The following is a 21,625-nucleotide window of genomic DNA, read 5'->3' on the forward strand; positions in this document are numbered from 1 at the left end:
GAAAAATAGATCAGAGAATTCTCATCTCCTACTCCAACGTTCTCCTGTTCCCAAGGTCAGTCCCCCACAAATCATCTCTGAAATTCCTAGTAGACAGCAATGCAGTTAAAACATTTGAAATTTTATGAAGTGGGTGGGTGGATGTATTATTATTACCCTCATTACATAGTAGAGAAAACTGAAGCACAGAGACATTTAGCTGGCCCAGGGTTACGCAACTGGCCTGTGCAAAGCCAGGATTTGAATGTAGGCAGTCTGGCTCCAGATCCCTGCTATCAACCACAGTGTGATATTGTCTGGCCTATTCTCTAATACTAAACAGGTAGATTAATGAATTTAATATCACACATTTATACAGACAGCTTTGGCTATTTAACACCACCTTAATATTTGTTATTGTATTGTATCTTAATAATACTTCTCTTGGGCAAGCATAAGGAAAAATTTATAAAGTTATAAATTTCTTTTTTGGAGATTTGTTATATTCTTCAAACCTGGATGATTATACCTTTCTTTTAGCACAATTATATAACTACGGTTTCTAACAACTTCTAAAGAACACATTTTATAATACTGAATAGTTTTGTGTTATTTCCTTAAAGAAGATGTCACGTCAAAACTGAGGTGAAATGCTTGGGACCATTAAGGAAATTAAGCCAAGGCAGTCACGTTGCTGCACTGGGGTCCTTGTGTCACGAAGGACTAACATGCTTATTTTGGTGGCATTGACCATGGCCACTGAATGCATTTAAGGATCGGAAGGACTTAATCAAGAATAAACGGAACTGTAGTGGAACCCAACTTCATTGGGGTCCATTGGAGTTGCCCCAACTTAGGCAATTTGTTAATGCTACGTTTCCACGGTCCAGTCGAGAGCTACGCCCCCAGCCAACCTACAGACATGAGAGTCAAAATAATAGATGATTTTTGTTTTAACTGATTGAGTTTTGGGGTGGTTTGTAATCCAACAACCACTGATAGAACTTGAAAATAAACACACTCTAGAATTAATAGGTATAACCGAATAAATTCTCCTCAATAATGGATGAAGTAAAATGAATGTCAAAATCAAGGAACACCAAACCTTTTGACAGATATGTTAACAAAGGATACTATAAACAGTTACACAGGGTAGTAAAGAAATAAATATGGCTCTCGTCAATAGTTAGCTGAAAAAAATCAATAAAACATTTCTGGCATCTTAAATGTAAGATATCATAAAACACCAATTGTGACATTACTATAATCTAAACTTTACTTGCACACCTAATACTGTATGGTGTTTTATTCCTCCTATAGGTAAACTGAAATAACAAATGTTGTCTGAGTAGTTCCAGAGAGGAAAAGTAGAATCAACTAGGGTAAAAATTACAGAGAGGCTAGCTTCAGGTCAATATAAAGAAATACTTTCTAACAATTAAACTTTTTCAAAAGTGGAACGTGCTGCCATGTGCGAAAAAGGACTTTCTAATTCCAGACCCATTCGCACAGTAATCTCTCAAGGTGACAGCACACAAGGGATGCCAGCTTGGGTGGCAGCTGAGTCTACTGTGATGCTTTTCTAACCTGGATTATCATTAGCCTCACCTAGGAAGTTCTTCGGCCCCCTTCTCAGAGTCTCAGTCCCAAACCACTGGTCTAATCCTTACATGCTAGCCAAGAGAGAGGTAAATAGGTAGTCAGTTACTACCAACCAATTATCCAATCCTCAAAACTGTGAAGTGCATTCTAGCCATAAGTTTCCAAATGATTTTAATGCTTTCAATAGCTTTTGACAAAAATGACCTTGTGCCCACTGAATGCACCAACCAGTTCTGCTGATTTTTCCTACTGCTCTTCCCAGTGTTGACTGTGGCCACATGGGCCTACCTGCTGGTCCTTTGCCAGGCCAGGCCTGGCCCCACCTGGGTTTTGCATTTGCTGCTCTCTCTGCCCATCTTCCCCAACATATCTGCAGGGCTTGCTTCTTCACCTCCTTCAAGCTTTCACTTAATCATCTTCACAGTGAAGCCTTCCCTAACTACCCCAATGTAGGATTTCAACCCCACTCCCATCCAGACATTTCAGGCCCCTTTCCTTCCTCATATTTTTTTCCTCAGTATTTATCATCATGTAACATCCAACATCATCTAATACAAACTTCAATTCATTTATTTTGCTTGTTCATTTTTTCCACCAGAATGTAAGCTCCATGAAGTGATTTTTTTGTCAGTTCTGTTCATCTCTGTACTCCCTGCACCTAGAACAATGCCAGGCATACAAACACTTGTTGAAAGACTGAATGAACTGCATCAGGGGTAGCAAATTATCTGTGCTTGTAAATAAATTTTTATTGAAACAGTCATGCTCATTTATTTATGTATCATCTACAGCTGTTTTTGTGCCACAAGAGCAGAGTGGAGTAGTTGCAACAGAGACTATGGCCCACAAGCCTAAAATAAGTCACATCTGGCTCTTTATAGAATAGTTTGCCGACTCCTGCTGCACCAGTTGTGGTCTCGGGTAAAGCTCTGATTCTAAATTTCTAGGTACCTGTACTAGATTAAAGATGGTCATGTATTCGTTGCAGCTCCTGTCCTTAAGAGGCGGAGCCTCTTTCCCTACCCCTTGAACCAGCCCGGCTTAGTGATTTCCTTCAACCAATAGAATGTGATGGAAGTGACACGAGATTTTGGACTCCAGGTAGCAAGGGCCTTGCAGCTTCCACTCGGGCTCTTCCTGAATGCTGCCATCATGTTAAGAAGTCTGAGTGAGCCTCCTTGAGGATGAGCGGCCCCCCACCCCCTTGAGGCTCCAGGCACACGAGTGAGCCCAGCCTACGCTGCCAACCACACAGAAGAGTGAGCAAATGACTGTTCTTTTAAGTTATTCAGCTTTGGGGTGGTTTATTAGCTAGCAAAGGCTACTTGACACAGTAAGATTTATTTATGATTTTTAGGTTAAACCCCTAGGGCAAATTTTCCACTTTTTCTTCATATCTCTTCATAGTACTATAAAGCCAGCAGCTTCTTTCTTAAGGTATTTGTATTTAACTTTCTGTTATTTCTTGAGTTGAATCATAGGTTTTTTTTTTTGTTTTGTTTTTTTTTTTATGTGGGACGCAGCCTCAGCATGGCCGGAGAAGCGGTGTGTCAGTGCTCGCCCGGGATCCGAACCCAGGCCGCCAGCAGCGGAGCGCGCGCACTTAACCACTAAGCCACGGGGCCGGCCCTGAATCATAGTTTAATAACTAAATTTTACAAATGTGGTGACTTGTGAACATTTGAGAGTAGTTTTTTTGTGTGTGTGTGTGTGTGAGGGAGATCAGCTCTGAGCTAACATCCGTGCTAATCCTCCTGGTTTTTTTTGCTGAGGAAGACCGGCTCTGAGCTTAACATCTATTGCCAATCCTCCTCCTTTTCTCCCCAAAGCCCCAGTAGATAGTTGTATGTGATAGTTGCACATCCTTCTACTTGCTGCATGTGGGACGCGGCCTCAGCATGGCCGGAGAAGCGGTGCGTCGGTGCGCGCCCGGGATCCGAACCCTGGCCGCCAGTAGCGGAGCGCGCACACTTAACCGCTAAGCCAGGGGGCCGGCCTTGAAAGTAGTTTTGAGAAAGTACAATGGGGGTTAGCAAAGCTTGGCCGGTGGACTGGCCACCTAATTTTGTAAATAAAATGTTATTGAAACGAAGTCATGCCCATTCACTTATAGATTCTCCGTGGCTGCTTTCCTGCTATATTGACAGTATAGAGTAGTAGTGACAAAGACCACATGACCTACAAGCTTAAAATATTTGCTGTCTGGTCCTTTACAGGAAAAGTTTGCCAACCCCTACCATATAACATTATTTTGAATGTTATTCATAAAGGTAAAAGAATCTAAAATAGCTATTAAGTACACTTTCAAAGCCCAAACAACACTCATAGTGATTTTCCGGTCTCTTGAGGAAACACCAACTTAGGCAGTTTTATAATAAACCTATTAAGAAATGAGTATTTTCTGGCGCTCCATAAATCAATGGAGACAAATATAATTTCTTCAAATGCTTCTTTGGAGGTGCTACAGGTTTTTGGCTGCTTCAGTGTGTCACGTAAATCCATTTTGCTGATAGCTCTGCTGGTAAAACTGAAGCTGGAATTAATATCCATTATCGAAAGGTCATTGCACAGGGACGAGCCAGAAGCCAGTTTTAAAATGTTAATAACTCTGATGTTTTTCAAATATAAACAAAAGGTCTTCTTTGTTTTATAATTCCTTCCCTAAACGTTTTATTTAAAAATGAAAACGTTTAAGCTAAAAACCTGAATTATATAATGCAGGTGTGTGCTGGTGATATGTCAATGACTCTACCTATCAGTTTGTGCACTTTGTGGCATGCCTATCAGGAGGCAGACACTACACTGAGGTCCTCTCGTATATTACCTACCACACTTCATTGAGTCTAAACATCATTATTTTATATACCACTAAGAAAGAAAAAGTGCTGCCAATTACATTATGTCACATGCTTTATCACTGAGATCTTCATTTTATACTCAAAGCAAGTGTTCTTTGAGACTTACTTTGATATGGTTTTTCTCATATATTGCCTTTATGCATATATAAAAAGGAAAATATAAGTAAAATTAATTGGTTTAGGTTTTCTAAAAAGTTCTTTTCATTTGGAGGCTGACTCTCCTAACTTTTCAACTCAGAATCATGAATGTGCATGTTGTTCTACATGCTTCGTTCCATCAGAGCAGTGGTGCAGGAGAGCATCACTGAGGCACACTCTCCTAAGGGGTTTACTCCCGGGGTACTCACACCCATTCTGCAAGGTTCAACACGCACGTGCCAGCAGCAAGAACTACGTCAGGAACGCCACATGGATAGCAGTGGTTGATGGACTGGTTTCAGAGATATTAAAATGTGAGGAGAAAAAATGTGTGCCTTACAATTCATCCTACCGCTAACTATTAGTGTGTGGTCTGAGGATGAAACTCAGTTTGACACTGGCCTAATATAGGACTGTAATGAAGCACTTAAAGAACAATCATTTCTACTTTATCTATATTACAGTTCACTTAATACCCAATGGTGATTTTTAAAGTATCAATATTAGAAATAACTCTGTGTGTTTGGAATAAGAACTTAATCCTGTATGAAATGTAATGTAGGAAATTAAATGTAATGAATATATAACCAATGATTGAGCCAGAATTGATCCAAAATAAAGATTAACAAGAAGACTTTATTCCAACCAAGTGCATACATTCAAGCCCATACAATGGCAGGTCATCAGTGACTCTTCATGTGGCCAGGCTCCACTGAATCTTAATCTACTCTGGGTTTGCAAACACCCATCAGACCCTTACTCAACTTTGGAAAAAATCAGCCCACACATTAAGTGATCAAGGAGTTTGGAGAGCATCAGAGTATGATGGCAAGTCAGACCTGGTGCTCATCTCTGGAGCCTGGAATCAGATCATTCTGCAGGCCACATGGGCCTCCCCTCCCCTCCCCTGTAACCTCCACTAGCTGGGGCCAGGAAAGAGTTCCCAATCTCTGTGTACTCCTGGAATTCCACTAGCCTTCCTCACCCTACCACAGTGGCAGCCTGACCACCATCCTCAGCCTAACCATCTAGACTCATCATGCCCTTTGTCTCTATTTATGCTGTGACAAGAAGCTCAGTACTCCCACGTCACCCACAATCTCCTGCAGTCTAAACAGCAAGGCCTTTCAGAGGCCACATCCCACCCATTCCCAACCTATGAACCCCTTCCTATTGTGACATTTAGAGCCATATAGTAAATATTTTAGGCTTTGTGGGCCATGTGGTCTTTGTCTCAACTATTCAACACTAGCACTATACAGCAAAAACCAACCATAGACAAAATGCAAATGAATGGACATGTCTATGTTCCAACAAAACTTTATTTGTAAAAGTAAGCAGACAGCTGGCAGGCTACATTTTACTGAATCTCAGATCAACAGTCTGTACCACCTACTTCCTCTCCCCCAATTGCCATCATTCTCAGACCACTAACTCACTTCCCCTTATTCCCCAATCCCAATGTTACCCTAACACTACTCTTGCCATAATTATTTGTGTGATTTCCACTTCACTCCACAAAACCTGGAATGGGGCTAGGTGTTATGAGAACTGAAGCTTATACAGTTCAGGGGTGGCGATGGACTACAAGAAGAAAAAAACAAAATGATGAGTGTAAATTTGCCTCTGTATAAATGAGGGGCCTTGACACTTAAGCTTCATGGCAAATATACCTGTGCTTCTTCTGGTGCTCCAACTCTAACAGTCCATTGAACACAAAATTTCAGTAGCCACCTCGATCACCTCATAGACAATCCTTCCATGCCTGACCTCTCAATACCCTAAGCTCCTGTCTTCCAGAATTTTGTCTTTCATCCTGCCTAAACCATGTAATACCATGCTTCATGGGCCAGTAGCTGCAACCTCTGTAATCTCAGTGTCAGGCATCTTATTCCCCATCCACTCTCTCAGCTAGCAAACAGAGCTACTAAGAATCCTACCAGCATTATTCCACAGTAGCCTGATTCTCAGCCCAAGTTAGAGAGAAGAAGGTTTTGAAGAGATACATGCATGTACTTTTAGTTTAATGGAATGAACACCAATAAAATTTACAGGAAACTAACAAAGATTTTGCTGAAATTGTAATCTCAAAAGCACCACTAGCTTGGATTAAAAAGAACAGGGAAAAAAAATTCTCTTTCAGAAGGAAAAGCGGTCTTAGGGCCCCAAACTTCTATGGACAGGAATCAGGCTGGGAAACATACTCAGCTACAAATATCAACCATTCTTATGGAAAAGGAACCATGATTCAGATCTTTTAATAGTTTAAGCAGTTTTAATGGTTTGTCTTTCTAGAAATTTCATCTAAGTTATCTAATTTATTTACATACAGTTGTTCATACTATTCACTTATAATCCTTTTTAGTTCTGTAGGGTCAGTAGTGATGACCTATCTACAAATTAGCTGATTCTTTTTTCTGCCAATTCAAATCTACTACTAAGCCCCTGGAGTGAATTTTTCACTTCAGTTATTATACTTTTCAACTTACAAATTTCCATTTGGTTCCCTTTTATAATTTCCTTCTCTTTATTGATATTCTTTATTTGGTGAGACATCATTTTCACACTTTCCTTTAATTCTTTAGACATGGTTTCCTGTAGTTCTTCACAAGTATTTGTAATAGCTGATTTTAAATCTTTGTCTAGTAAATTCAACATATGGGTCCCCTCTGAAACAGTTTCTATTAACTGCATTTTTCGTGTGTATGGGCCATAATTTCCTGTTTTTGTTTTTTAGCATGCTTCGTAATTATTGATGGAAAACTGGACATCTTAGACAATATAATGTGTGAACTTTGGAAATAAGACCTCCCACACACACCAAATTTTTTAGTGGTTGCTGTTTTGTAGTTGTTAGCTTGGTTAGTGACTTTCTTGTTCTAATTCTATAAGTCTGTATTCCCTGTAGTGTCTGGCCACAGAAGTCTCTGTTTATTTAACTCACTGGCCAGGTAATGACTGGCCAGAGATTTTCTTAAATACCTTGAATCAATCAGTCTTCCACCCTTGGCCAAGGGGCTCTGTGTGTGTGTTGGACAATGCCTTCGACATTTAAGCAGTTTATAGCTCTGTGCTGGTCTCAACATCAGCCAGAGGGCTTGCTCTTCTTCCTGAGATTCATTCTTCAGTTTTTCTTGAATAAACACTCCCTATATTGTTGCAAGCTGCTCGCAGTTTGGTAGTTTCCAGAGTTCACAAAGTTAATCGTCAAAATTTTTTCCAGTGTTTCACGGGACGAGAAACAAAGGAAATGCAAAAGAACCAGAAAATAAGCAATAAAACAGCAACATTAAGTGCTCATATATCAATAATCACTCTAAACATAAATGGATTGAACTCCCCAATCAAAAGACACAGAGTGGCAGGATGGATTAAAAAGCAAGACTCAACAATATGCTGCTTCCAGGAAACACATCTCAGCTCTAAAGACAAACAAGCTCAGAGTGAAAGGATGGAAGACAATACTCCAAGATAATGGCAAACAAAAGAAAACAGGTGTTGCCATACTCATATTAGACAAAGCAGACTTCAAGATAAAACAAGTAATGAAAGACAAAGACAGGCAATATATAATTTTTTATTGGGCGTTTTTTTTTATGGTGTCTTAATAGTTTATAATATTGTGAGATTTTGTTTGTACATTGTTGTTTGCCAATCACCATATACATGTCTCCCTTCACTCTTTGTGCCCACTACCCCCACCTGCTTGCCCTTGGTAACCACTATACAGTTTTCTCTGTCGGTGTGTTGGTTTAATTACCACATATGAGTGAAATCATGTGGTGTTTGTCTTTCTCTCTCTGGCTTATTTCACTTAACATAATACCCTCCAGGTCCATCCATGTTGTTGCAAATGAGAGGAATTTTGTCTTTTTTTATGGCTGAGTAGTATTCCATTGTATGTATATATACACCACATCTTCTTTATCCAGTCATCAATTGAGGGACATTTGGGTTGCTTCACTTCTTGGCTATAGTGAATAATGCTGCAGTGAACATAGGGGTGCAGAAGCCTCTTTGGATTGTTGATTTCAGGTTTGTTGGATAGATTCCTAGTAGTGGGATAGCTGGATCATAGGGTATTTCTATTTTTAATTTTTTGAGAAATCTCCATACTGTTTTCCATAGAGGCTGCACCAGTTTGCATTCCCACCAGCAGCGTATGAGGGTTCCCGTTTCTCCACATCCTCTCCAACATTTGTTGTTTTTTGTCCTGGTGATTATAGCCGTTCTAACGGGTGAGAGGTGATATCTTAGTGTTGTTTTGATTTGCATTTCCCTGATGATTAGTGATGTTGAACATCTTTTCATATGCCTATTGGCCATCTGTATATCTTCTTTGGAGAAGTGTCTGTTCATTTCCTCTGCCCATTTTTTAATCGGGTTGTTTGTTTTCTTGTTCAGTTGTGTGTGTTCTTTATACATTCTGGCGATTAACCCCTTGTCGGATATAGATTTTGCAAATATTTTCTCCCAGCTGGTAGGTTGTATATTCATTTTGATGCTGGTTTCATTTGTCTTATAGAAGCTTTTTAATCTGATGAAGTCCCAGTTGCTTATTTTTTCTTTAGTTTCCCTAGTCCGAGTAGACATGGCATCCGAAAAGATTCCTTTATGACCAATGTCAAATAGTGTATTGCCTATATTTTCTTCTAGGAGTATTATAGTTTCAGGTCTCACCAAGAAGACCTATCAATTATAAAGATATATGCACCCAACATAGGAGCACCAAAGTACATAAAGCAACTATTAACAAACCTAAAAGGAGATATGAACAACAACACAATAATAGTAGGGGATCTTAATACCCCACTCACATCAATGGATAGATCATCCAGACAGAAAGTCAATAAAGAAATAATGGACTTAAATGAAAAACTAGACAAGATGGACTTAATAGACATATGCAGAGCACCCCACCCAAAAACAACCGACTACACATTCTTCTTAAGCACACATGGAACATTCTCAAGGATAGCCCATATGTTGGGAAACTAGGCAAGCCTCAATAAATTTAAGAAGATTGAAATCATAACAAGCATCTTTTCATACCATAATGCTATGAAACTAGAAATCAACTACAAGAAAATAACTGGGAAAGTGACAAAGATGTGGAGACTAAACAACATGCTACTGAACAAGCAATGGATCACTGATGAAATTAAAGGAGAAATCAAAAAATATCTGGAGACAAGTGAAAATGAAAATACACCATACCAACTCATATGGGATGCAGCAAAAGCAGTCTTGAGAGGGAAACTCACAGCAATACAGGCCCACCTTAATAAACAAGAAAAAGCCAAAATAAGCAACCTTAAATTACACTCAACAGAACTAGAAAAAGCAGAACAAACAAAGCCCAAGTTCAGAAGAATGAGAGAAATAATAAAAATTAGAGCAGAAATAAATGAAATTGAGACCAAAAAAACAGTAGAAAGGATTAATGAAACAAAGCGTTGGTTCTTTGAAAAGATAAACAAAATTGACAAACCCCTAGCCAGACTCACTAAGAAAAAAGAGAAAAGTCTCAAATAAATAAAATTAGAAATGAAAGAGGAGAAATTACAATGGATATCACAGAAATACAAAAGATTATAAGAGAATACTATGAAAAACTATATGCCAACAAATTGGATAATCTAGAAGAAATGGATAAATTCTTAGACTCATACAACCTCCCAAAACTGAATCAAGAAGAAATAGAGAATCTGAATAGTCCAATCATGGTAAACAGATAAAAACAGTAATCAAAAACCTCACCAAAAATAAAAGTCCAAGACCAGATGGCTTCTTTGGTGAATTTTACCAAACATTCAAAGAAGATTTAATACCCATCCTTCTCAAACTATTCAAAATAATAGAGGAAGATGGAACACTTCCTAACACATTCTACGAGGCCAACATCACCCTGATACCAAAGCCAGACAAAGACAATACAAAGAAGGAAAATTACAGGCCAATATCGCTGATGAACGTAGATGCAAAAATCCTCAACAAAATATTGGCAAACTGAATACAACGATACAATAAAAAGATCATACACCATGATCAAGTGGGATTTATACCAGGGACGCAGGGATAGTTCAACATCCGCAAATCAATCAACGTGATACACCGCATTAACAAAACGAGGAATAAAAACCACATGATCATCTCAATAGATGCAGAGAAGGCATTTGACAAGATCCAACATCCATTTATGATAAAAACTCTCAACAAAATGGGTATAGAAGGAAAGTATCTCAACATAATAAAGGCCATTTATGACAAACCCACAGCCAACATCATACTCAACAGGGAAAGTCTGAAAGCCATTCCTCTAAGAACAGGAACAAGACAAGGGTGCCCATTCTCACCACTCTTTTTCAACGTAGTACTGGAGGTTTTGACAAGAGTAATTAGGCAAGAAAAAGGAACAAAAGGAATCAGAATAGTCAATGAAGATGGGAAACTCTCACTGTTTGCAGATGACATGATTTTATATATAGAAAATCCTAAAGAATCCATTGGAAAACTATTAGCAATAATCAACAACTACAGCAAAGTAACAGGGCACAAAATCAACCTACAAAAGTCAGTTGAATTTCTGTATGTTAATAACAAACTAACAGAAAGAGAGCTCAAAAAGATAATACCATTTACAATTGCAAAAAAAGAATAAAATATCTAGGAATAAATCTTACCAAGGAGGTGAAAGACCTATATAATGAAAACTATAAGACATTATTGAAAGAAATCAATGACAACATAAAGAAATGGAAAGATATCCCATGCACTTGGATTGAAAGAATAAACATAGTTAAAATGTCTATATTACCTAAAGCAATCTACAGATTCAACACAATCCCAATCAGAATCCCAATGACATTCTTGAAGGAAATAGAACAAAGAATACTAAAATTCATATGGGGCAACAACAGACCCCAAATAGTTAAAGCAATCCTGAGAAAAAAGAACGAAGCTGGAGGCATCACAATCCCTGACTTCAAAACATACTACAAAGCTACAGTAATCAAAACAGCATTGTACTGGTACAAAAACAGACACACAGATCAATGGAACAGAACTGAAAGCCCAGAAATAAAACCACACCTCTATGGACAGCTAATCTTTGACAAAGGAGCTAAGAACATACGATGGAGAAAGGAAAGTCTCTTCAATAAATGGTGCTGGGAAAACTGGACAGCCACTTGCAAAAGAATGAAAGTAGACCATCTGCTATCACCATTCACAAAAATTAACTCAAAATGGATCAAAGACATAAAGGTGAGACCTGAAACTATAATACTCCTAGAAGAAAATATAGGCAATACACTATTTGACATTGGTCATAAAGGAATCTTTTCGGATGCCATGTCTACTCGGACTAGGGAAACTAAAGAAAAAATAAGCAACTGGGACTTCATCAGATTAAAAAGCTTCTATAAGACAAATGAAACCAGCATCAAAATGAATATACAACCTACCAGCTGGGAGAAAATATTTGCAAAATCTATATCCGACAAGGGGTTAATCGCCAGAATGTATAAAGAACACACACAACTGAACAAGAAAACAAACAACCCGATTAAAAAATGGGCAGAGGAAATGAACAGACACTTCTCCAAAGAAGATATACAGATGGCCAATAGGCATATGAAAAGATGTTCAACATCACTAATCATCAGGGAAATGCAAATCAAAACAACACTAAGATATCACCTCTCACCCGTTAGAACGGCTATAATCACCAGGACAAAAAACAACAAATGTTGGAGAGGATGTGGAGAAACGGGAACCCTCATACGCTGCTGGTGGGAATGCAAACTGGTGCAGCCTCTATGGAAAACAGTATGGAGATTTCTCAAAAAATTAAAAATAGAAATACCCTATGATCCAGCTATCCCACTACTAGGAATCTATCCAACAAACCTGAAATCAACAATCCAAAGAGGCTTCTGCACCCCTATGTTCACTGCAGCATTATTCACTATAGCCAAGAAGTGAAGCAACCCAAATGTCCCTCAATTGATGACTGGATAAAGAAGATGTGGTGTATATATACATACAATGGAATACTACTCAGCCATAAAAAAAGACAAAATTCCTCTCATTTGCAACAACATGGATGGACCTGGAGGGTATTATGTTAAGTGAAATAAGCCAGAGAGAGAAAGACAAACACCACATGATTTCACTCATATGTGGTAATTAAACCAACACACCGACAGAGAAAACTGTATAGTGGTTACCAAGGGCAAGCAGGTGGGGGTAGTGGGCACAAAGAGTGAAGGGAGACATGTATATGGTGATTGGCAAACAACAATGTACAAACAAAATCTCACAATATTATAAACTATTAAGACACCATAAAAAAAACGCCCAATAAAAAAAATTTTGTTTCAGTGTTTTTGTGGGTTTTGTGGCAGACAGGCTTACTAGGGTCCTCAATCCACCATTCTGAAAGCCTGCCTAGTCAGTTTTCTTTTAAAGACTATCATGGAAGAGGAAAAAAAGATATTCTTTTATATTAAGCACATATTTAACTTTCTTGCATACTTTATTTCATTCTGTAGATTTGAGTTTGAGTTTTCCTCAGGCATCACTTCCCTTTAGCCTGAGAATTTAATTTACCCTTTATTGCAAGGCAGACCGAGTGGCGACAAATTCTTCTACCTTTCACTTATCTGAAATGTCCTTATTTGACTCTTATTTAAAGGAAATTTTTGTTAAATATAAAAATCTAGATTGGCAGCTTTTATTCTTTTGCACTTTAAAGATGTTTTTCTGCTCTTCTAGCCTCCACCGTTTCTGACATGAGGTCAGCCATCATTTGCAGTGTTTACCTCCTTTATGTAATGTGCCATTTTTCTCTGAACACCTTCAAGATTTTACTTTCATTTTCAGAAGTCTGGCTATTATGTGCTTAGGTGGTTTCTGTTTGTTTTTTTACTTTTCTAGGGGTTTTCTCAGCTTCTTGGATCCATAGGCAAATATTTTTACCAAATTTGAGGACATTTCAGGCATTATTTCTTTAAGTTCTCTTTCTGCCCCATTATCTCTCTTCTGTTTCTGGGATTCCAATTACACAGATATTAGAATGCTCGATTATTGTCCCACAGGCCACTGATGCTCTTTTAATTTTTAAAAACCTTTTTTTCTCTTTGTCCTTCAGATGGGAAAATTCTATTGATCTTACAAGTTTAGTGGCCCTTTCTTCTGCAGTTTTTAGTCTGCTGGTAAGCCCAGCCAGAAATTTTTCATTTCAGATATTGTACTTTTCAGTTCTAGACTTCTACTTCGTTTTTTTTTAATATTGATTCTATTTCTCTGATGAAATTCCCTACCTCTTCACATATTATACTCATATTTTCTTTTGGAGCCTTGGATATATTTATAATAGTCATTTAAAAAGCCTGGTCTATTAATTCCAACATCCGGGTAATCCTGAGTTTTGTCTGAATTGACATTTTATTATTGTTATGGGTCCTATTTTCCAGCTTCTTTTTCATGTCTGATAAGTTTTAGTTGTATACTGGTTATTGTGGATAATACGTTGCAGAGAGTCTAGATTGTATTGTCATCATTTAAGTCACATTGACTTTTGTTCTAGCAGGCAGTTAAATTCTTGGTGAATCTCTTGACTCCAAAAGGCCTTGTTTTATTCTTTGTTAGGACAGGTTTGTAGTGGTTTAGTCCTTAGTCCTAGGGCTTAGCCCTTACTGTAGGACATGGTCTAAACTGTAAGGCAGGTATAGAGTAGCCCTTGAATTCAGGCTAGCATAACCTCCCTCAGGTGCATAACAAGGTATCTCCCCTGGCTAGGCTGGAATTCCTACACTCCTATCTCATGATGCTACCTTTACTCAGCTTTCCGCCTTACGGCATCTGCTCTATCCTCTGCTAGACCTAACAGAATCTTGCTTTGTGCATGTGCAGCCCAGTCGTCACCAAGGACCTGTGGGAAAACTCCACATAGATTTCTGGACCCTATCCCTCTTTGCAACTCTTCTCTTATACTCTGCCCTGTGAATACTCACCAGTTCACATCCCTGAACACTGAACTTTTCCTCCCCAGCTCAGCAAGACCTCTGTGTCCTGCTTGGACAGTGTTTCCGCCCCCATGCAAAAAAAAGCCCACAAAACCCAGAGTGTCATGAGATGAACCTCATGTGTTTCCCTTCTCTCAAGGATCACAGCCCTAATCTGCCTATTTTCCAATGACTAAAAACAATTGCTTCACATATTTTGTTGAATTTTACTGTTGTTTATGGTGGTAGGGCATGTTAGTATCAGTCATTGTCATGAAAGAAACCCAACATGCACCTTTTCAAGTGCACATAATAAATCATGAAAATTGACCATATATTAGGTAAGAGAAAACCTCAATAAATTCTAAAAAGTAGAAATAGTGATGCCAACCAGTTGCTGATCACAGTGCAATAAAACTAGAAATAACAAAATTAATAAAACAAAATATACCCTCACTTCTAAACAATTCTTGGCTCAATGAAGAACCATAAACCAAAATTGAAATATATGTAGAAAACAAAAATGATGGAAGCACTACAGATCAGAATTCTGAGTAAGGCATAGCTTTAAATACTTTTATTAATTAAAAAACAAAGAGAGATAAATGAGCTAAGCATCTTTACTCAAAAACCTAAAAAAAGAATGACAAAACAAACTCAACAAAGGCATAAGGAATGAATTAAAATATAAAAGCAGAAATTGATTATTTTTTAAAAGTAGGACTAAATTCCCAAACTAGCCTAAAAAAATTATACACACACACACTAGTAACACCACTATCTTAATTACTCAATAAAAATACAAAAGTGTAAATACATAATACAAGAAATGGTAATGGGGAAATAACTTCTGAAACCTAGAGAAATAAAAAAATTATGAGAACCTATTTTGTCCAACTCTATGAACATAGATTTGAAAGTGTGTATGAAATGAAAACTTTCTAGGAAAAAAAAATGTATAATGCTGACTCTAAAAGAAAGGGGAAAATGTAAAAAGATTTATTATCATTGTAGAAATAGAGAAAGGCGTCAAAGAGCTACCACTACTACCATACTTCTGAGAAACAGCACCAGCCAGATGGCTTTACAAGGGAATTCTACTAAACTCTTAAGGAGTAGATAATTTCAGTCATACTTGAGCTATTCCAGAACCACAGAGAGAGAAAAAACTATTTTTTTAAAGAAGCAATACAATGTTAACACCAAAATCTAGCAAAGGATGTATTCCATCAAAACCAAACAAGAAACAAAACTACAGACCAATCACACTCATGAAGGGCAGTGGGAAATCCTGAATATAACATTAGTAAAGAACTTAAGCAGCACAATTAAAGAATAATATATCATGATTAATTGTGGTTACTGACTCAAACACTAGGATGGTTTAACATTAGGTAATCTATTAAATATAAGCCATTACATGAATAAATTGAAGGAAAAATTATTTGATCATTTCCATAGACACCAAATAGGCATTTGACAAATGTCATTTATTCTTGATTTCAAAAGACAAAATTAAAATAGATAAGTACTTCCTTAACCAGGAAAAGAAAAAAGATTCTGATTCAATACCAAGATATACTCCACCTCATCCTCTTTAAACCTTACATTTGGACAGGAGAGAAAAAGTAGAATTATAAAATTGGAAAGAAAGATTATCACTACTTGCAAAGGATATTACTATGTAACTGGAAAACCAAGGAGAATCATTTAAAAAACCACTACTACGGAAAATAGTAAGAGAATTAACAGGTAGAAAGTTAGACAGAAATCAAAAACTTTCAAATATATACTAAAAAAATAATTGGAAGATACATTGGCAGAAAATTCCTTATCTCTAATAGCAAGCAAAAAAGATAAAATACTTGGAAAGAGACAATCTTAATAAGAAACACATAATGCCTATATAAAGAAAACCATAACGGACACAATAAAGTCTTGAACAAATGGGAAAACATAACATGCTTTTAGATCTGAAGACAAGCAATGTTAACGTGCCTTCGTGGAAGTATAAATTGGCACATCACTTAGAACAACTTGTCAATATCTATAAAAGTTACAAATGCATGTACCCTTTGATCCAGCAATTCTAATCCCAGGAATTTACCCTATAGATACTCTTGCTCCATGTGAAAGTATGTACACATAAGGTTATTCACTGCAGAACTGTCTGTTAATAGCGAAACATTGGAGATAACCCATATCCATTAGAGCACTGGTTAATTACGTTATATCCATAAAACAGAAGAGGATGCTGCTGTATAAAAGAATAAAAATATCAGATTTGTGGTTACCAGAGGCGGGGGCGAGGGTGGGGATGGGATAAAGGTGGTCAAAAGATACGAACTTCTACTTGTAAGATTTAAGTACTAGGGATGTAATGTACAATAGGATGACTATAGTTAACACTACTGCATGGTAATTTGAAAGTTAAGAGAGTAAACCCCAAGAGTTCTCATCACAAGAAAAGAAACATCTTTTTTCTTTCTTTCTTTCTTTTTTTTTGTATCTATATGAGATGATGGATGTTAACTAAACTTATGGTGGTAATCATTTCATAATATATGTAAGTGAAATCATTATGCTGTATACCTTAAACTTAAACAGTGCTATATGTCAATTATATCTCAATAAAACTGGAGAAAAAAAGAATATACATCTCTATGTAATAAAGCCCCTCAACTGTTGGCAATTTTTATTATTGTTGGGAATGTACATTTTCCTTAGGGTCAGAAAAAAATATCACCAACATTCAAGTATAATAACTACATAGAAACAGAACTCCAATCTGAGAAGGCTACATACTGTATGATTCCAACTATATGACATTCTGGAAAAGAAAAAACTATGGAAACAGTAAAAAGATCAGTGGCTCCCGGCGGGGGAGGCAGGGGCAATGAACAGGCAGAGCACAGAGGACTTTTAGGGCAGTGAAAATACAAATACTCTGTATGATATTATAATGATAAATATATGTCATTATACATTTGTCCAAGCCCACAGAATGTACAACACCAAGAGTGAACCCTAAGGTAAACTATGGACTTTGGGTGTCAGTGTAGATTCATCTTTGGTAACAAATGTACCACTCTGGTGAGGGATGCTGATAATGGCAGAGGCCATGCATGTGTAGGTGCAGGGGTTATATAGGAAATCTCTGTACCTCCCTCTCAGTTTTGTTTTAAACCTAAAACTGGTCTAAAAGAATAGTCTTAAAAATTGTGTTCAATTGTAATATTGCAGATATGTATAAGATGTAAAGTAAAGCCACCCTCAACCCATCCAATCTCATTTGACAAGCTGCTTTTGACCACATATGTTTTTATTTTGATTGGCAGCAATAAGTCTAAATACTATGCTCACACTTCTATTTCTTGACTTATCATCTCTAAGCAGTGCCTATCGACTTTGTGCCATAAAAGAGAATGAATGAACTTAGGGAAAGTATCATGATCTAACCACACTTTTCATTTTTGCTGGTAATATTATTACTCGTAGACCCTTCAACATCTATTTTGACTGATCAACTTTAAATAGTACTTCTTGACTCTCTACTATGTAAGATGAGGAAACTTACAAATAGACCAAACTCAACAGAATCAAAGACTAATTCTAAGAAGCATTTACCTTGTTCATAAAGTAGCTTCATATTCAAATCTTTGCAGGCAACCAGATTGTTGAGCAATGCAATCACACTTTGCATGGTGTTACCCAGAATGTTATCCTGATGTTCCTGTAATAGATCATAATTTTCATCATAACTATATAGAAATAAAATTACATCATAATAAAGACAAATGATCAAATGACCTCCATCCCTTCATTCTTTGCACGGGGCTAAACCATTATCTTTTTGCACTTTAACGAAGCAGACCCTTCTGTGTTAAGGCACTTCCCCTCAGTGAGTTCAGTGAGCTGGGAGGCAGCATGAATCATTCAGAGCACCAGTGCTGCTGCACATAGTCCCCTGCCAGAGAGCTGAGGGACAATCACATAGCCCTCCATGCTTTAGATGGGCAACAAAGGAGACAGAGTGACCAGAAATCAAGTATATGGACCTGAGGAGACCACATTTGAAAGTGATGTTGAGATCACAAAAGAAAACTACTTACACAAAGAAATATTTCTACAGTTTCAAGAGTAACCTGGCACTATTATTTTCCTACTTTAGTCTTGTACATTGATGGTTATGTTGGATATGACTTATTGCATCACTGCTCCAGTGTACTGAACTACACTTGTGACCTAAAAGAGTGAATTTTGCTTTCTTCAATACTTAACACCCTATAGCAGAGAGTAACTTTGGTCCCAAAGAGAATGAGGAAAATGAGTAATTCTCTAGTCTTAATTTCTCATTTTAAAGTGATGAAGATAACTTCTTTGTAATTTTTAAAGGATTCCAAAAATAACTTGCTTTATTTCTGTTTTTCATGTCTCTGAATTTTTAAAAAAATTAAACAATTAACCCAGATTATAACTGAAATTATAAAATTCCAAATAATATAAAAATAAGGAAAAAAGTCTTTAAGCTCCTGGACTAGGAGCAGTGAAAGCCAATGCTTCTAGGTGTGTAGCTTGCCTCATGCTAGTCCTGGCCTTGCTCCTTGACACTCTGTTAATAACTAGTCTCATCCTAAAAAGTGACTGGTATATCAACTCAGTAGGCTCCATCTAGACCTCTTCCTAGTCATTTTACACATACATACACACACAGAAATATATGGTTTGCTATTTTTTAAATATAAATGATGTCACATTTATTAATTCACACAAATAATTAATGAATAGTTATTACGTGCCAGACACTGTTCTAGGCACTTCAGGTATGTTAGTGTACAAAACAAGGTCCCCTGTCCTCATAGAAATAGACAACAAGCAACAGGCATAATAAATAGGTAAATTGTATAATGTGTTAGAAAGTAACAAGTGCTATGGCAAAAAAGAAAAGAGAAGAGCAAGAGAGGGGGATTGAGAATTCAGCACTGGGGCTGCACATAATTTCAAATTGTGTGGTCAGAGTGGGACTCATTGAGAGGGTGTCATTGAATAGAATTTTTATTTTACTTTTTAAATGCTGAAGTATATTAGAATTTTTTGGATTAATTTCTTTTTTTTTTTTTTCTTTTTGTGAGGAGATCAGCCCTATGCTAACATCTGCCAATCCTCCTCTTTTTTTGCTGAGGAAGACTGGCCCTGGGCTAACATCCGGGCCCATCTTCCTCTACTTTTTATGGGATGCCACCACAGCATGGCTTGCCAAGCAGGGCATCGGTGCGCGCACAGGATCCGAACCGGCGAACCCCGGGATGCCGCAGTGGAGCATGTGCACTTAACCGCTTGTGCCACCGGGCCAGCCCCTGGATTAATTTCTTTTTAATAAACTTTTCTTTGGAAATAATTTTAGATTTACAGAAGAGTTGCAAAGACAGTAGAGAGTTTCCATATATCTATCACCCAGTTTTTCCTGATGTTAATATCTTACCAAACAAAGGCACATTTAACAAAACTAAGGACTCAAATACAAACTACCAAAACTGAATCAGGAAGAAACAGAAAGTCTGAATAGACCACTTACTAGTAAGGAGATTGAATCAGTAATCAAAAATATCCCAACGAAGAAAAGCCCAGGACCCCATGGCTTCATTGCTGAATTTTATCAAACATTTAAAGAAGATTTAATGCTCAAGAGTTCTCAAACTCTTCCAAAAAACTGAAGAGAAGGGAATACTTCCACTCATTTTACAAGGCCAGCATCATCCTGATACCAAAGCCAGAAAAGGACACTACCAGAAAAGAAAACTACAGATCAATATCCTTGATGAATATAGATGCAAAAATTCTCAATAAAATACTAGCAAACCAAATTCAGAAGCACATTAAAAGAATCATTCACCTTGATCAAGTGGGCTTTATACCTGGGATACAAGGAAAGTTCAACATGCGCAAAATCAATGTGACACATCACATTAATAGAATGAAAGAAAAAAATCATATGATCATCTCAATAGATGCCGAAAAAGCATTTGACAAAATTCAACATCAATTCATGATAAAAACTCCTAACAAATTAGGTATAGAAGGAAAGTACCTCAACATAATAAAGGCCATATATGACAAGCCCACAGCTAACATCATACTCAATGGTGAAAGGTTGAAAGTTTTTCCTCTAAAATCAGGAACATGACAAGGGTGCCCACTCTCACCACTCTTATTGAACACTCTTATTCAACATAGTACTAGAAGTCCTTGCCAGAGCAACCAGGCAAGAAAAAAGAAATAAAAGACTTTAGAATTGGAAAGGAAGAAGTAAAATTATCTCTATTTGCAGATGACATGATTTATATGTAGAAAATGCTCAAGACTCAACCAAAAAACTCTTAGATCTAATCAACAAATTCAGTAAAGTTGCAGGATACAAAATTAACATACAAAAATCAGTACTGTTTCTATACACAAACAATGAATTATCTAAAAAAGAAAAAAAGAAAATCTCATTAACAATAGCATCAAATCAATAAAATTCTTAGAAGTAAATTTAACCAAGGAGGTGAAAGATCTCTACTTTGAAAATTACAAGATATTGATGAAAGAAATCATAGAAGACACAAATAAATGGAAAAGTATCCTGTGCTTATGGATTGGAAGAATTAATATTGTCAAAATGTCCATACTACCAAAAGCTATCTACAGATTCAATGTAATCTCTATCAAAATTCCAATGGCATTTTTTTTTTTACTTCTGTAAAATTTATGGAACCATAAAAGACCCCAAATAGCCAAAGCAAGCCTGAGAAATAAGAAAAAAGTGGGAGGCATCACACATCCTGATTTCATGCTAACTATAAGTTTATAGCAATCAAAACAGTGTGGTACTAGCATAAAAACAGACAAATAGATCAATTAAACAGAATCAAGAGCCCAGAAATAAACCCAAGCATATATGGTCAACTAATATTTGACAAGGGAGCAAGAATACTCAATGGAGAATAGACAGTTTCTTCAATAAATGGTGGTAAAATTGGATATTCACATGTAAAA

The 21,625-nt window shown here is 37.0% G+C and overlaps 1 protein-coding gene across 4 annotated transcripts in view; it reads right to left on the bottom strand.

The window, feature by feature from the left end:
* The window catches only part of ULK4 (unc-51 like kinase 4), a 533,886-nt gene that overhangs the window by 220,414 nt on the left and 291,847 nt on the right, over positions 1 to 21,625 (bottom strand). For all 4 annotated transcript variants that reach the window (XM_087430781.1, XM_087430782.1, XM_004419552.3 and 1 more), the window contains exon 32: positions 18,215 to 18,320. In XM_087430781.1, coding sequence (XP_087286907.1) covers positions 18,215 to 18,320 — 106 coding nt within the window. The remainder of the gene's footprint in view (positions 1 to 18,214; positions 18,321 to 21,625) is intronic.

This window comes from Ceratotherium simum, chromosome 5 (assembly GCF_057802395.1).
Source record: "Ceratotherium simum simum isolate JZ-2026a chromosome 5, ASM5780239v1, whole genome shotgun sequence".
In the NCBI taxonomy this organism is placed as follows: domain Eukaryota; kingdom Metazoa; phylum Chordata; class Mammalia; order Perissodactyla; family Rhinocerotidae; genus Ceratotherium; species Ceratotherium simum.